Raw genomic sequence first — 17,544 nt, 5'->3', positions numbered from 1 at the left:
CAGTTCACCCTCTCCCCTTTCCTTTTCTTCTTTTTTGTTTTTGAGTCAGGTTTCCCTATAGCCCAAGCTAGATTCAAATCTGCAATCCTCCTGCCTCTGCCTCCCAAATACATAGGCATGTTTCACCATACCCAGCCAGGCCCATTCTTAGAAGTAAGATTTTAGTATCTTTTGTTTTCTAAAATTACCGAATACAAGTTGTTCAACTGTTATAATATTATTTATACAAAGATCTCATTACTGAAATATCTCATTATCTTCATCTTTCAAGTAACTATTGCAATGCTAAGTGACTATACTGTTATCATTCAGTAAGTAAATCCTGAAAAAAAGCAGGCGTATTTTAGTTTAAACTATTCTTATGTGTGTACCTACTTGGAGATATGTGCACATGCGTGCAAGTGCTCAAAATGATCTTGAAGGCCAGAGAAGGATGCCAGATCCCCAGGAGCTAGAGTTACAAGCAGCTGGGAACTATCTAGTGTGGGTGCTGGGAACCAAACTTGGGTCCTCCGCAAAGCAGTACATGCTTTTAAGCAGAGCTATCTCTCAAGCCCTTTTCTTTAAATTAAAAAAAGCTGAGCATGGTGGTGCACGCCTATAATCGCAGCACTCTGGGAGACAGAGGCAGGTGGTGAATCTCTATGAGTTCAAGGCCAGCTTGGTCTACAAAATGAGTTCAGGACAGCCATGGCTACACACAGAAACCTTGTCTCGGGAAAGAGAAAAAAAAAAAAAAAAAGACAGCGATCCAAAACAATTATCATATACCTATCCTTAACAGTTATACTTAAAATCTTACTTATTTATACTTATGTCTCCCATTAAATTGTTCCTCAATAAAAGTAAATTTTTACTCTGTATTAGCATCAAGTAAAGGTATATTTCTTAAAATGCCTAGTTTTTCTTATAATATTTAGAAATACTGATAGAACCCTGAACAGTATTTTAGAAGACACCACACCAATAACTGTCCTTTTTTATAATAATATTTTAGCAAACTGTATCATTCTGTATATTTTCCCTCTTGCTAAAAATGTTTTGGTTTGTTTTAGGTTTTTGGTGGTTTTTTTTTTTTTTTTCCTTTTTTTTTGTTTTGTTTTGTTTTGGGGGTTTCTCTGTGATAGCCTTGGCTGTCCTCACTTTGTAGAGCAGGCTAGCCTCAAACTTACAAAGATCTGCCTGCCTCTGCCTCCCGAGTGCTGAGATTGAAGGTGTGCACCACCACGACCCGGCTTTGTTTTTGGTTTTGTTCTTCTTATGTGCCCTAGGCATGAAACAGCTTTGGCCACCAAGGCAAGCTAGGATGAACAAAGGACTGCCATCTGCTCTGGCCCTGGCTGATATAAGAACACCACCACCACCAAGGTGTCTCTTTGCCCATTGCCAGGGGTTTGGTTTTGTTTTTTGAGACAGGATCTCTGCATAGCCCTGGCTGCCCTAGAACGCTCTATGCAGACCAAGCAGGCCTCACACTCACTGAAATCCACTTGCCTCCGTCTCCTGAGTACTGTGATGAAAGTGTGCGGCACCACCCCAGAATACTACGGTATTTTCATAAGTGCTTTTTCATAACTATTTATTTTCAAATTCATTCCATGATCTGAAAAATAATTCTGTATTCATCCTCTGGACAAACAAACAGGCTTAAGAGTAAGGTAACCAAGCCAAGATCCTAACTAGCAGCAGCTTTTTTTCGAGACAGAGTTTCTCTGTGTAGCCTTGGCTGTCCTGGACTTAACTCTGTAGATCAAAAGGAAAGCCTTTTGATTTCAAGCCAGATCTTCAATCTAAGAAAAACGTCTAAAACTCTATTTCATAAAAAGCGTTCTTGATAGGCTAGAATGATGGTGCAATAGCTAACAGCACTCACTGGCTGCTCTTCCAGAGGACCCAGGCTTGATTTCCAGCACCCACAAGGAAGCTCCCAACCATCTGTAGGTCCAGCCCCAAGGGATCAGCTGTCCTCTTCTGGTCTCCATGGGAAGCAGGCATGCCCACAGTGCACACACATGCACAAATACAAATCAATTTTTTAAATTTTGTATTTTAAAAAGCTGTTGATAAAACTAGGTTGGTACAGGTAACTAGTCATAGTAAACATTAAAATTTCATTGCTCTTTCTACTTCTGCCTATTTTCTTAAAAATGAACAAAATGTATATAATTTTAACCACTTCATCATGAAGTGAAGTTGAGCACAATATAAAATTTAGCATTTCTTATAGTTTATAGTAGTGAATGATTTATAAAAACTTTAGGATAAAAATTATAAATAGCATAAAGAAAAATAAACCACCAGGCATGATGGCACACACCTTCAATCTCAGCACTCGGGAGGCAGAGGCAGGTGGATCGCTATGAGTTCAAAGCCAGCCAAGGCTAGAAAACAGAGTCTAGGACAGCCAAGGCTACACAGAAAAGCCCTGTCTTGAAAAAAGAAAAAGAAAAAGAAACCTTCACTGAGCAGTGGTGGTGCATGCCTTTAATCCCAGCACTTGGGTGGTAGAAGCAGACAGATTTCTGAGTTTGAAGTCAGCCTGGTCTACAGAATGAGTTCCAGGACAGCCAGGGCTACACAGAGAAACTCTGTCTCGAAAAACAAAAAGGAAATAACTTTCAAAAATATTTAAATACTTAAATCGAAACTACAAACATGGGCATATTTTGGAAATTTTTAATATTCTTTTTTTAAAGACATATTTATTTATTTTATGTAGTCTTCATGCACACAGATGGTTGTGAGTTACCATGTGGTTGCTGGGAACTGAACTCAGGACAAGCAGCCAGGGCTCTTAACCACTGAGCCATCTCTCCAGCCCAATTTTAATATTCTTGAAGAAGCTTTCCCACCTAGATCCAGTGTCAAACAATCATGATGAAATGGTACAATCTGAAATCTAAAGCTGAACATCCATCGAAACTTGTTAATAACTCTCACTGGCAGATCAATCCTCAATCAAATAATGAAAGTAACTAAACAGAAGCGGTAACACACAGATGAGCTTTCATAACCCCTTTAGGACAATTAACTCATTTTGGCTTCTCTGTAAAGAAATGAAAATTACGTACCCAGAGATTGTTCTCATAATAGAAGGCATCTAGAAGCTTGACTATGTTTGGGTGATCACAAGATGCTAATATGTCAATCTCAACCATATAATCTTCAAGTTCTTCTTCAGATTTGGTGTCAATCACCTTTGCAGCCGCTAAAACATTGGTCTCTTTATTCTGGGCCTAAAAAAGAAAGTATTAGAAATGTCTGTCATACTTTAAATGTTTGCTTTTATATTTTAATTTTTTTCAAGAAACTGTTTAGGTTCCAAGCAACAATGAGCAACAGCACAAAGTTCCTTTGTGACACACACACACACACACACTAAATGGGATCTAACAAGCGTTAATAAAATATAACCACCATTTACTTTATTATCCAGAAAGGTTTTACTGCCCTAAAAGTCCCTGTGCTCTGGCTACTCGCCTTGAGGGTCCCAACTGTTGGCAACCACTCCTCTTTTTACACCTCCTTGGTTTTTACCTTTTCCAGAAGGGCATAAAGTCAGGATCACAGACTTTCCAGACTGGCTTTTATTTACTTATATGTATTTAAAGTTCCTGTAGGTCTTCTCAGTTTGATAGCTCATTGCTTGCTAGTGCTGAATACTCTTCCACTGTCTGGATATGCCATCATTTGTTTACCCTCCACCTAACTAATGATAAACGCTGTTTCTAAGTTTAAGAATTACGATTTATCATGTGGGTGGAAGCTTCAGTATGGACAGATACCACACAGCATGGCTGATGGAGCGAAGGGCTTAGTTCTGAATGCAACAGAAAGCTGTCACACTGAATTCCAAAATGGCTGTGTGTCACTTTGCATCCTCCTAGTCTGCTCCACATCCCATGGTGTCCATGTAACCTTCAGCAGCCTCATGGGTGTGCTGCAGTTGTAAGTCCCTACAGACACATGCAGGACATATGGCCTCAAAGGAAGCATCTTTTCAGTGTTTACTTGCTCTCTGTAGATCCTCTTTTGTGCAGTAGCTGTTTATGTTTTGCTTTCCCCGCCCCCCTCTAATTATTGAGTTTTAAGAGTTTTTAAACCTTTACCTGACATTTTCTGCAAATGTTTTCTCCCAGCCTGTGGTTTCTCATTCTCTTACACTCTACGTTTAACAGGTAACTTAAACATAAATATTAATTATGCAGGCTGGGTGAGGTACTTCTCACTTGCAATTCTAGCATTCTGGAAGCTGAGATGGGAAAATCAACACTAGTTTGAGGCCACTTTGGTCTAGACAGAGAATCCCAAGCCAGCCAGCGCTACAAAGCAAGATCCGGTCTCAAAAAATAAACAAATCCCACTTGCTTTGCAAAGGACTAAGTGCCTCTGTGCTTTACTTGCAAAGAGGACAGCACTCGCCATCATAGTGCTCACCCACTGGGACTCAGATCCTGCTGCTGCCACTTCTAAGCTGGATTGCAAAATCAACTTTTAAAAAAATTACTGTTTTAGCTCCCTCATCAGTAGATTTTACCTACACTTCTCAGGCTTGTGAGAACTAAGATAATACATATTAACTACGCTAAAATACATGCGTGTGTGTGCATTTAATAAATGCCTGACATATATAGTAGGAATTCAAAAGTATTAGTTAGCTGTAATTATTGCCATTGTCATTTATCGTTAGAATAACACCACCAAATTTTATTACCCTATTTCAAAGGAGAATATCAATAAATAGGCATGGTAGTTTGAATGAAAATGGCCCCCCATGGGCTCACAGGGAGTGGAGCTGTTAGATGTGGCCTTGTCACCAGGGGTGGGCTTTGAGGTTTCAAATGCTCAAGTCAGGCCCGAAGTCGCTCTCTCCTCTTGGCTCCTCCAGCACCATGCACACTGCCATGATTCCCTCCACGACAATAACAGACTACACCTCTGCGCTGTAAGGCAGCCCCAATTAAAGGTTTTCCTTAAGAGCGTCTATGGTCATGGTGTCCCTTCACAGCAACAGAATCCTAATGACGACAGCAGGACACAGGCTTCCCCAGGCAGGGCTGATAGCTTAGTAAAAGGCACAATCAGGATTTAAGTCCAGATGTTTCCAAGCCATTTTCACATTAATCATTATTGTCTAAGAGTACTCCAAATACCGCACTGTGAAACAAGGGTTACTTTCAACTAAAGGCCTTGAAAAACACACACAAAGACAATTCTCACTGCCCCTATTTCTAAAAACAGAGTTTTAAAAGTTAATTTTTAATTTTTATTTACTGATTAATTGATTGATTGGTTTTTCAAGACAGGGTTTCTCTGTGTTAGCCTTGGCGTCCTGGACTTGCTTTGTAGACCAGGCTGGCCTCAAACTCACAGCGATCCGCCTGTCTCTGCCTCCAGAGTGCTAGGATTAAAGGCGTGTACCACTACACCTAGCTTAAAAGTAAATTTTTGGGGGAGGGTAAAGGGGGGTTTTCTGAGACAGGGTTTCTCTGTGCAGCCTTGACTATCCTGGACTCGCTTTGTAGACCAGGCTGGCCTCGAACTCACAGTGATTCGCCTGCCTCTGCCTCCCAAGTGCTGGGATTAAAGGCATGCGCCAGCCACCATGGCCCAGTGTAAATGTTTTAAAGGCAAACAAGAAAGACACCTTTTCTCTGTACACCAAAGGAAACATTTTTTTCTTCTCTTTAAGATTTACTGCTTTTATGTGTGTGCTTGCATAGATTTGTATGCACTTGTGTGCTCAGGAACCCATGGAAGCCAGAAGAGGACACTGGGTTCCCTGGAGCTGAAGTTACAGGTAAGAGCCATCATGTGGCTGCTCAGACCTGAACCTGGATGGTCTAGTAAGAGCAGTCAACACCTCACCACTACACCCTCTCCTAGCCCCAACATGCAGAACCCACAGGACCTTGTTTAAAAGAACAAACGAACAACTTTGTATTCTTTGTGCATCGCTGCCTAGCTTTCCACAACTGTCTTTGTTCAACCTAAGAGGCAAAGCAGTCACATATAACCATTTCCTCAGGTCCTGGTTCCCTTAAGAAGAATATACAGAAGCCTTGTGTGAAATGTGTATTCTTTTCTCCTAATAATCCATCTTAGATCAATTTGACTCTCTGACCCAGTCAGGGCCCTAAATGATTACAGGTTAAGTTCCAATCCCTTAGATCCTGTCAGTTTCCTGTACTCCAGCTGTTTATGTTTTCCTTGCTCCACTTTGCTGTTTTCCATATTTCTCCGCCGTGGCTGAATTATTTCTCACTTCTAATGTTTACAAATTAAAGGTTTTTTGTTTTTGTTTGGATTTTCGAGACAGGGTTTCTCTGTGTACTCCTGGCTGTCCTGGACTCACTTTATAGAACAGGCTGGCCTCAAACTCACAGAGATCCGCTTCCCTCTACCCCACCCAACACCAGTGCTGGGATTATAGGATGCACTACCACGCCCAGCTGAATTAAAGGTTTTGAATAAATAGTAGGAGCTAAGATCTGAGGGGGTTTTGCTGGTGGTGGTGGTTTACATTTTCATTATATTTTATTTATTTTGTTGTGTGTGAACACTGTCCATGGCACACATGTGGAAGGCAAAGGACAACCTTTGGAAGTCAGTTCGCTCCTAAAATGTAGGTGTTAGGAATCAAACTTAGGTTACCAGACTTTGTGGGAAGTATCTAATGTTGGGGTTTATCCACCCAAAAATCATTCTTTAAAGGCTAGGAATCAGATCTTAAAATACTGAGTAGGTTGTTTTTATAAGGTAATTTAATATTATGTGTTAACATTTTTTAAGATTTATTTATTATTATGTATACAGTGCTCTATCTACAGGCCAGAAGAGGGCATCAGATCACATTATAGATGGTTGTGAGGCACCATGTGGTTGCTGGGAACTGAACTCAGGACCTCTGGAAGAGCAGTCAGTGCTCTTAACCACTGAGCCATCTCTCCAGCTCAAGTGTTATCATTTTATTAAAACTATATTATTAACTTTAAAAATATAAAATAATGATCTTTTTAAAAACTGAGTCACTTCTTGGTCTTTTGGCTAAGACCAAGTATGAAAACTACTAACAAGTGAGTGAATAAATGTATGATCAAATCCTACTGTTTACAAGTTGGGCATGGTGGTGCATGCCTTTACTCCCAGCACTCTGAAAGCTGAGGCATGTGCTCCAAGACAGCCATGGCTACATAACAAACAAACAAATGCCACTTTTTACAATTTATCATAAGAATACAATTTCATAAAATAAATACCCATACAAAAAAAGTATCAAAACACTATTTACAACAATGCTAAAAAAACTCATCAGCCTGAATGTTCATTAACAAGAACTCCTTTAAATCACATAGTACAGTTCCAAAATGGAAATTCAGCCACTAAGATTGGCCAATCAATTAATATTTCTTAAATAAAATGATAGCCAGAACACATGGCTAGAGGCCTGAGTAGGGGCTGCATAGCATGTTCCCATATGGAAGCTATGCACATCTGCAAACAAATCAGACATTACACAGTGATGACTTGACAGTGAAGACTGTGGAGGTGCCTGACTTTTGACTTTTTCATAGTATTTGAATTCTCTTAACAAACATGCATTCTTTCTACTTTAAAAAAAAAATCAGTACACAAGCGATTTCTCATGGAAAATAAAAGTAAACAAAGAGGGCATCAGCTTACATATGGGAATTTCCTAAGTAGATTATTACTAAATTTTATTTCCTTTAGGAAAAAAACAGATACTGATAGTAAGGTTTAGGGCTCAGAGAATATGTTTTAGATAAAGAAGACTGCTCCCCCAGGTTAGCCTGACTACTCTGCCACTCTAGGATCTCCTAATCCATCAAATTTTATTAAATCTAAGATTTCTTTTAAAATGCACTATTACTGGAAAAAAATAAAGTTGAGTATACTAGTATATGCCTGAATCCCAGCACTTGAGGGCTGAGGCAGGAGGATTTTTCCAACTTGGAGGCCAGCATAAGCTACATAGTTTGTCAATCCAAACTATAACCTATTTCAAAAATGAAAGGAAAATAAAAAGATGTGCTATTATTTTCTAGACCAAAGAAGAAAATACTAATAAAATTTTGCCAACAATCCAAGACATTTCATCTAAATTGCTATTGTACATCTACTGTCCCTGTGAATATATGGAAATTTAAATTTGACTCCTCTGAAGTCCATCTAACTAACCATTATCTGATACTTGTACCATCCTCTGATCATTAGAGGCTTTGAGATGGGATCTTGCTGCAGTATTCTTGGCTGGCCTCAAACTAGGGTTCCTCCTGCCTCCACCTGTGGAGTGTTGAAAGCACACCACATAAGGTCCAGCACTTCTTAAATGAGCACGGTAAAATCCTCTCCAAGATCTTCTGGGAAGATAATGACTCCCATTGTGCAGATGAGTAATAATGCTGATGCTCTCTTCAACAGAGTTTGGGACTGAACCCACAGCCTTGCAGATGCTAAACACATACTCTGTTAGCCCCACATAAAGACTTTATGCAACTATCAATAAAAAGTAATAGCAGGATAACAAGTACTAAAATACAATTTATGACAAAGGGTTTCGAGGATCAGCCATGGACACTCAAAGTCATTGTATTTTTATTTTCATAACGTAACAATATAGCATGGCTACTTTACTAAGTAAAGGACTGTGGGAGGCATAATTTACCCGAGTTCTCTGTATTGAGTTTATGTTCCAAATGAAGGAGGGTAAAAACTGGACTCTCCTGAACTACTGTTTTAACTTCCTGGGTGGTGAGGAATTTTTAAATCCTATTTTATTCCTACTGTTCTACATTTTCAGACTACATAATATTTTTATAACAAGCAGATTTTAATTTTTAAAATCTCAGCTAGAAATTAAAATACCTAAAAAAAAAAAAGAGAGAAGAAGGAGGAGAAGGAGAAGGAGGAAGAGAGAGGGGAGGGGGTAAGAAATTTAAAAGATCTACAAAGAGGGCTGGAGAGATGACATAGAGGTGTAGAGCACTGGCTGCTCTTCTGGAGGTCCTGAGTTCAATTCCCAGCACCCACATGGTAGCTCATAACCATCTACAATGTGATCTAATGCCTTGTTCTGGTGTGCAGGCGTACATGTAGGAGAGCACTGCATACATAATAAATAGTCTTTTTTTTTAATCTACAAAGAAAATTGAATTGATTCCAGGCTCTACAAAGGTATCAATCTAAAGAGAAAGGTTAAACCTCATGCAGGATAAATATAAAAGGGGAAAAAAATAAAAATATTCAATCTCTTCTGTAATCCCTAATATTGATTCTGTAATCTGGCTGCTTCTGGTTCTGGGTGTTGAAAGGCAAAGGGTATTATTATCTACCACCCATACAAGGAGTGGGATCCCCAGCCACCCAGAGCATAAGGACATTTAAAATGTCTACCAACTCTCAGGTTACACCACTGTCCCACCTACTTCACAGACGCTGACTCTGAGTGGCCTGAACATGCTAAAAGAGACAGGAAAACTGAGACTACAAAGAATTTCAAGATACATACTTAAAAATAAGACAAAGGAATCCTACCGTCTGGAATTAATTTAAGAAAAATAAATGCCTTTTAAATTTTAAAACTCTTAGTTGTATTTACAGTTGTGTTGCAAAAAATAAAACATTTCTAAATTAATAAAGACAATAGGAAAATTGTACAGTGAAAAGAACCAAATACTACTGAAAAGAAATGAGACATTGAAAAAAAAATAAAGGCACATTGTATGTAGAGACAATATTGTTAAATGTTAGTATTCCTATACATTCATGTAAACTCTATCAAAACCTCAAGTTTTTGCAGACATAAAAAAAAAGGTCATCCTAAACCAGGAGCAGTGGTGCACGCCTGTGATCCCAGCACTCAGGAGGCAGAGGCAGGTGATCTCTGTGCATTCAAGGCCAGCCTGGTCTACAAAGAGTCCAGGACAGCCAGGGCTACACAGAAAAACCCTGTCTTTTTTTTTTTTTTTTTTTGGTTTTTCGAGACAGGGTTTCTCTGTGTAGCCTTGGCCATCCTGGACTCACTTTGTAGACCAGGCTGGCCTCGAACTCACAGCGATCCGCCTGCCTCTGCCTCCCGAGTGCTGGGATTAAAGGCGTGCACCACCACGCCCGGCCCCTGAAAAACCCTGTCTTAAATAAATAAATAAATAAATAAATAAATAATTTAAAGGCCATCCTAAAACATGGAATTTCAAATACCCTAAATAGCCAAAACAATTCTTGTAAAAGAAGAACTCAAGGGCCCATAATTCCTTATTTCAAAACTTACTCCTCAAAATAGTGCAGCATGGGTGTAAAGATAGAGCCGGACCAATGGAATGTTAGAGAAGTTAGCATATGTGGTCATGATCTTCAACAAGGCTGTCAAAGATGGGGACAGGACAAGAGAGTTGTTTCTATAAGTCATACTTGGAAAATATTATCCATGTGCAAGAAAATTAAGTTGGCACTTATGTACTATCACATATAAAAATTAACTCAAAGCATAAAAAATCTAAATATAAGACCTAAAACTATAAAACTCTGAGGAAAACACATTAAGGGGCCGAAGAGCTGGTTCAGCGTGTAAAGGCACCTGCTGCCAGGACTAACTGGGTTTGATCCTCTGACCTACAAAGCAGAGTCAGACTCTATTCCTCAAGCAGTCCTCTGACCTCACATGTGTGTCATAGCATGCATGCCCACACACAAACATACACAAAATAAATCAGTAAAATGTAATTGTTTTTAAAAAAAATACATGAGGCCAAAATGCTTAATATGTGCAAAGTACTCGTGGTGGGAGGAAGAAGAAGAAGAGAAAGGGAAGACTAGTTCAAATACTTTCCATTAAAAAAAAAACACTCCTACTAATATCTCACACGAATTTACAGGAAGGCGGGTGAGGCAATACACTGATAAACTGGCAGAGATGACTATCTGATAATCAAAAGGCTAAACATTGCTTTACTCCTCATGTGTTCATTGAATAATTACATCCGCATAGAAGAGCAGAAAGCTAACAAGAAAATGGAGAAGAAAGCAAGTTGTCCTGCTTTTGACATTTTTCTTTTCATAACCTTCAGATGAAGTATTTACTTACAACCGTCTAAAATCAAGTTTTGGGAAAGAAATTAAGTTCAGCAGAGTTTGGATCAGTATCATCCATTAAAAATTATTTTGAAATTAAAACCTTTCTGTTCCCATTTTAGTACATAACGATACCAAGTTTTTGTTTGCTTTTTTTGAGACAGGGTTGCTCTGTGTAGCCCTAGATGAACAGTATCGATTTTTATAATGAAGATGCAACATTTATATAGCAGCAGCAGCAACTTATATCCAAGAAGCTGTGGACCTTAGCAGAACTGTTTCTCTTACAGACTTGGGAAAAGAGCTGGGTAAAGCTGTGTGTGTAGGGTGTGTGTGTGTGTGTGTGCGCGCGCGCGCGTGCGTGTGCGTATGTGTGCATGTCAGTGTGTGCATATGTGCATGCCTGTGCATAAGCACATTTAAGTGTACTCATGTACATGCACACGTGTGTTTGTGTGGGTGGAGGCAAGCAGACAACCTCATTGCTGTTCCTCGGGGACTGTTGACCTTGTCTTTTGAGACAGGGACTCTCACTGTTCTGGAACTCACCAATAAGCTAAGGCAGCTAGTCAAGGATCTGTCCACCTGCACCTTTCCAGCACCAGGATCACAAGTGTGCCCAGCTGTTTGACACAGATTCTCAGAGACTGAACCCTGGTCCTTGCAAGCACTTTACTGTCTGAGTTCTCACCTAAGGACACAGGGCGGCCTGGGAAAGTGTGAACATATCACTTCATATGCTGGAAATTTAACCCCCAAATTCATACGTTAATGGCTTTTGGAGGTGGAACTTTAGGGAAGCTACAGGATCAGGAGGGCACTGCCACAGTCAAGCTTTAGATCATCTTGTCACTTTGTCATGCCCAAGAAGTTCCCTTGCCCACACTTTGTAGTCAGTACCTGCTTCAAATCAGAGTCCACTGACGGGTTAATGCATCACCAGAGAAATACTTAGGCTATTAGGCAAATCTTGACACATTTCCTGTCTTCCCTGTGATGTTTATTGTCATAGAAGAATGCTCTCAGCAGATGCTGAGCAGATGTTGTGCCAAGCTCTTGGATGATCCTAACTGTAGGATCATAAGCCAAATAAGACTATTCTTTATATTCAATCCACGGTATTCAGTCATAGTTATCAAAAATTTACTAAAATATTTCTAGTATCCTCCTGGTGGGAGTGCAAACTGACATAACTACTTATAAGCAAGAAAATCCATTCCCACGTTCACATCCAACAAAAAAGAATGAAGATATGCACAAAAAACAAGAAACAAACAAAAACAACACACGCACACGCGCACACACACACCACACCAGCCTAGGTGGCATAAGCCTGCAGTCTTGACATTTGAGAATCAGAGACAGAAAGACCACAAATTTAAGGGCAGCCTGGGCTACAAATCCTATGCTAGTCTAGACTACGGAAGGTAACTTCTATCTAGGGATATAGGTCAGTGGTTAAAGGGCTTAAACAGAAGCATGAGGATCTGAATTCAAATTCCCCAAACACCATGTAATTCCCATGTGGGCATGGTGGCCTGCCTGTAACTCCTGCACCAGGAAAGGGTAAACAGTGATTCCTGAAGCAAGCTAGCCAGCAGATTAGCCCTGCCAGGAAGCTCTGAGCTCAACTGAGAGACCTCTGACTATGGCTGAATGAGTCGAGAGCAATTGAACCTTGAGCCTCTGCACACTTGTACACTCACCCCTCAACACATGTCCACACACAGACAAAACTGCAAGCACACATGCACACACACACACATATACAAGAAAAATATGTATGTACATAGATTAATCTTACTATTAATATACAAAAAGCAAAAATAATCCAAATGCTACCAACAAAAAAATAAACTGTAAACTGTAGCATTTCAAAAATTTTAATACTAGTAGGAAAAAAGATCAAATGATCTCATTCGTTATACCAAAAATATAGCCTTACTCAAAAGAATGCATTTGTATCAAGCCCAAACACAACAATAACAACCATATCAGTACATGTAAGACAGAGCAGTTTTGACCAAGAAACTAGAGGGGAGAAAGGGGAAGGCATGTTTAATAGGTATAATTTGCAGATTTTGGACCAGCCAGATGTCTCAGCAGGTAGGGGCACATGGGGGCAGACCCTGTTCACTCCCTGGGAGAATCAGCTCCTAAGACTGGCATTTGACCACCAAAGGTCCTATGGCATCACACACACACACACACACACACACACACACACACGTACACGCACACACGTACATGCACACACACATACACTAATTTCATTACTCAATTAATTAAAATAAAATGTATATAAGTTTTTGGAAAGGGAAATGTGAGAAGGAGGGGTAGGGCAAGAACATGCAAAAGTGGGGGGTTGGCAGGGAGAGTCAACCAAAACTAAGTATGTGGGAAATGCATACAGAAACCTGCAATTTTATAAGCTAATTGAAAAAGGAAATTAAAAATAATAACAATAACCTCTAGAAAGGTAGAAGGGAAAGACTATGTCAGTAATCTCAGAACCGACAGGAAGAGTTAGATTTCAAGGCCACACCGTGCTAGGTATGTGAGACTCCACCCACCCCCCTATCTTAAACAGCAGAAGACGTGTCTAAGCAAACAGTAGCTCCAGATGGTAAATACCAAAAAGACCACAGGAATAAACTAGGGGCCAGCAATATAGAACTTGTGTTCTGCGTTTGTTCAAGCTGTCAACTCAATCCTAAATTACGGCCAGCCAAATAAATTATATCACCAAGCCTGTAACCCCAGCACTCAGGAGCCTCAGGAGCCTAGGCTACATTGCCAATTCAAGGCCAACCAGAGCTTTATACAGCAAGACCTGTTTCAAAAAAAGTTCAAGACCCTGCTAATGGACAGCTGTTTGTGTGAATCTAAATTTCAAGAACAATCTTTGAACAAGACATAAACTGCATTTAAGTGGTAACTAAAGCTTGAGAGAAAAAGGGTTCTCATCAGCAAAGGAGAAAAGGAAACCATGGTGGTGGCACATGTCTGTAATCCTAGGGGAAACACAAGAAGGGTTGCTCTAAGTTCAAAGCCAGCCTCTTCAACACAGGGAGTTCCAGAGTACCCAGGGCCACTAAGGAAGAGAAGGGGGTAGGAAGACAGGAAAGGGAGGGGAAAGAGACCGATCCATGTACACCCTGAGAAACTCAACACTTAAATGTCCATTAGCAAAAGAGCCTGGGAAGTAGACACAGGATAGGGATGTAAAGGCAACAGAAAGCTGTAGAAAAGAAAGAATGGCAGGTCTATCAAGGCTCCTGAGACATCAAGTAGATATTAACTACCTACTGAATTAGGAGATGGGAGAATCTTAAAACAGGGGCAGGGGAAGAAAGTGCCAAATAAATAACATGAGGAAACGCCACAGAAGCGACAGACATGAGCCTCTGCACTGAAAGGACTAGGTCCAGCAAAGCACAGTGGGGAGTGAGGAGACTCATCTGTGTATTACCATAAGAAGAAAGCAAATCCTAACCGCCATGAAGAGAAAAAGATCACAAGGAATCGGGAAACAAACCGGCATTAGATTTTCAACATCAACACTTGAAGCCAAAAGACGATAAATGAAACAAAATCAGAAAAACTTTCATTCTTAAAAATTCCAGGAAAACTGTTTTGAAGTAGAACTCTACATGCTACTCGAAATATTATAAACAGAAGATATTCCAACAGCAGAATCTAAAAGTATACTTTCTATAGATTCTTTCTCAGAACGCTACTACAAGTTTCACACAATAATCAAGAAAAAAATCCTAAACACAAGGACATGTTGAAGTAGTTTGTGCTCCCAAGAATTGTAGGAAAAAACTAGAACCCATTACTGGGGAAATGTACAAACAAAGATAAAAATATATATACAGAAAGACATAGATCTTCTCAACATTAAATCATAAATTTAATAAAACTCTCAAAAATAGTACAATAGTTTGTGGTTGTTTTTCTAAATTTCAATCAAGATATTTCTAAAACATACATGTATATAAGTGTTCATACTAGAGACTTGAGAAAAGTAAGGGACAGTCTTACTCTAGTAGGGACTTACTTTAATGCTCTCCTAACTAGGAGAGTGAGATAATATAAATTAAAAACCACAGAAAGATGTGGTTACACAGCAGATAAAATGTTTCAAAGCCGCCCCCTTGAGGGAAAGAACCTGAATGGTTCTGGAACTGTAAGTACTCTTAGTGGGAGGATCCCTACCTCACACCACACACAAAACTTCAGGCTACAGCCAAGCCTGGTGGTATCCTGGGCCTGTGTGATCCCAGCACTCAGGGAAGCAGAGGCAGGTGGATCCCTGTGAGTTTGAGGCCAGGCTGGACAAAGGGAGTCCAGGACAGTCAAGGCTACACAGAAAAACACTGTCTTGAAAAGAAAATTTTTTTTAGTCTATCCAAACTGTGGACTTGCTAAAGGTACAATTCTAAAGCTTTTGGAAAATAAAGTAGAATATCTTCATGATATTTGTTTAGGAAAGAAAGCCTTAAAAATAAACATTAGCTTGAAGAGAAAAAAACTGAAAAATAGTACTATACTGACACAAAGAAGTCTCTCAGCAAAGACATTATAATGAAAATAAAAACACAAGTCATGAATGAAAAGGTATTTATAATACCATAACCAGCAAATGATTAAAATTATATATATATACACTTTTATAATATACATAAATATACTACAAATGCATATACTACAGACACAAAATGAACAAGAGAATGGAACACAAAAAAGTTAAACAATAAACATATAAAAAGTATTTATTAATAACCAGATGGTCAAAAATTCTAAAGATACAAAATGTAGACAAGAATGAAGATCAAAGACAGCTTTATATACTGCTGGTAAGAATTAAAATAGCTTAACTAGCACCAGGCGTGGTGGCACCCGCCTTTAATCCCAGCACTCAGGAGGCAGAGGGCAGAGGCGGGCAGATCCTTGTGAGTTCCAAGCCAGCCTGGTCTACAAAGTGAGTCCAGGAAAGCCAAGGCTACACAGAGAGCCCCTGTCTTGAAAAACCAAAAAAAAAAAAAAAAAAAAAAGGAAGACTGTCTGCTCTCCCAGAGGTCCTGAGTTCTATTCCCAGCAACCACAAGCTGGCTCACAACCATCTATACTAGGATCTCATGCCCTCTTCTGGCACGCAAGTGTACATGCAGGCAGAGCACATAATAAATAAATACATCTTATACACACACACACACACACACACACACAACTGGGCTGAAGAGATGGCTCAGTGGTTAAGAGTACTGATTGTTCTTCCAGAGTACCTGGGTTCAATTCTCAGCACTCACATGGTGACTCACAACTGTCTGTAACTCCAATATCTGACACCCTCACACAAACATATCTGCAGGCAAAACACCAAAGCACATAAAATTAAAATAAATATTTTTTTAACTACAAAACATAATTTCCTATTTACAATTTAGTATTTTAATAGTCACCAATTTCTATAAGCAAGTGGTAGCTGGAGTCAAGTTTTAAAATAGTTGCTTAATGCGCACTACCAAAAATATAAAATAAGGTATAATAGCATTCACCCCACAAAAAGAACTCTAGTTTCCCTCACATAAATGTACAATTTCCAGAGAATCCTGAAAAATAAACAATATTTGGGGAAAGAAAAAGAAAGCCAAAAATTCAGATAAACTTAAATTTAGATTTTTGTTTAAAAAAGAAAAAGAAACCCTGCCTGACTCCCCAAAAGCAAATGCAAAGAGCTTGTGTCCTTCAACATCACTGAGTTCAGCCCACTGAAATTATGCATGCTGAGCTACATGAAGTCTCAAATTTTTCAGGAAATTTCAACTAACACTGCAATAGGATGATACCTCACCCTCTGAAGACTAAAAGGCACATCTGCCATAGAACCAAGCCAACAGCTTCTTGCCTAATGGGTCCCTTTTCCTCGCCCATCTCACATTTTGCTTCTATGACCTCTACGGGTAACAACAGTACTTTCTACCATTTACTGAACCCCTTCTGGCTGCCTTATACTTTCTATACATCTACACTACAGATACTGGCGGAGACCAAAGAGGGAAGTCGGTCACTGAATAAAAAGGTAACTTGCCCAAGGTCACAGACTGCTATGTAAAGAGCAAGCACCATCCTGCCCATGCTCTTAATCCTCCGCTGTTTGCATCTGATGAAAGTCTTCACACCACGGAAACTGCCCATGACCACCTACCACCCTCTCACTGACAGGCGCCTTGTGGGTTATCTTTCCTCAGAACTGCATATTCAGTTTTTGGACATTAATAGGTAGAAAGACCTGAAGAAATGTTTAAGGAAACCGAGAGCTTTACAACTAAGAAGATGGAAGTTGGGGGAGGTGGCCAGGACAGGCAGCAGTGAACAAGTCGACTGTAGGGCGACTTTCCGACCGCACTAAATGCCCTTCCCACCATGCAGCTCACACTGTAAGCT

General features: G+C 39.7%; 1 protein-coding gene and 1 non-coding gene across 3 annotated transcripts in view; both read right to left on the bottom strand.

Annotated features, from left to right (window-relative positions):
• Nucleotides 1-17,544, bottom strand: part of Slk (STE20 like kinase) — a 51,972-nt gene that overhangs the window by 32,863 nt on the left and 1,565 nt on the right. For both annotated transcript variants that reach the window (XM_051146750.1, XM_051146751.1), the window contains exon 2: nucleotides 3,072-3,236. In XM_051146750.1, coding sequence (XP_051002707.1) covers nucleotides 3,072-3,236 — 165 coding nt within the window. The remainder of the gene's footprint in view (nucleotides 1-3,071; nucleotides 3,237-17,544) is intronic.
• Nucleotides 1,259-1,395, bottom strand: LOC127190205 (small nucleolar RNA SNORA48). The gene has a single exon (XR_007830713.1). It is a non-coding gene; the product is annotated as a small nucleolar RNA SNORA48 (small nucleolar RNA).

Source organism: Acomys russatus, chromosome 5 (assembly GCF_903995435.1).
Source record: "Acomys russatus chromosome 5, mAcoRus1.1, whole genome shotgun sequence".
Lineage (NCBI taxonomy): Eukaryota > Metazoa > Chordata > Mammalia > Rodentia > Muridae > Acomys > Acomys russatus.
Note: the sequence above shows the minus strand (reverse complement) of the source record. Positions and strands in the feature narration are given on the sequence as shown.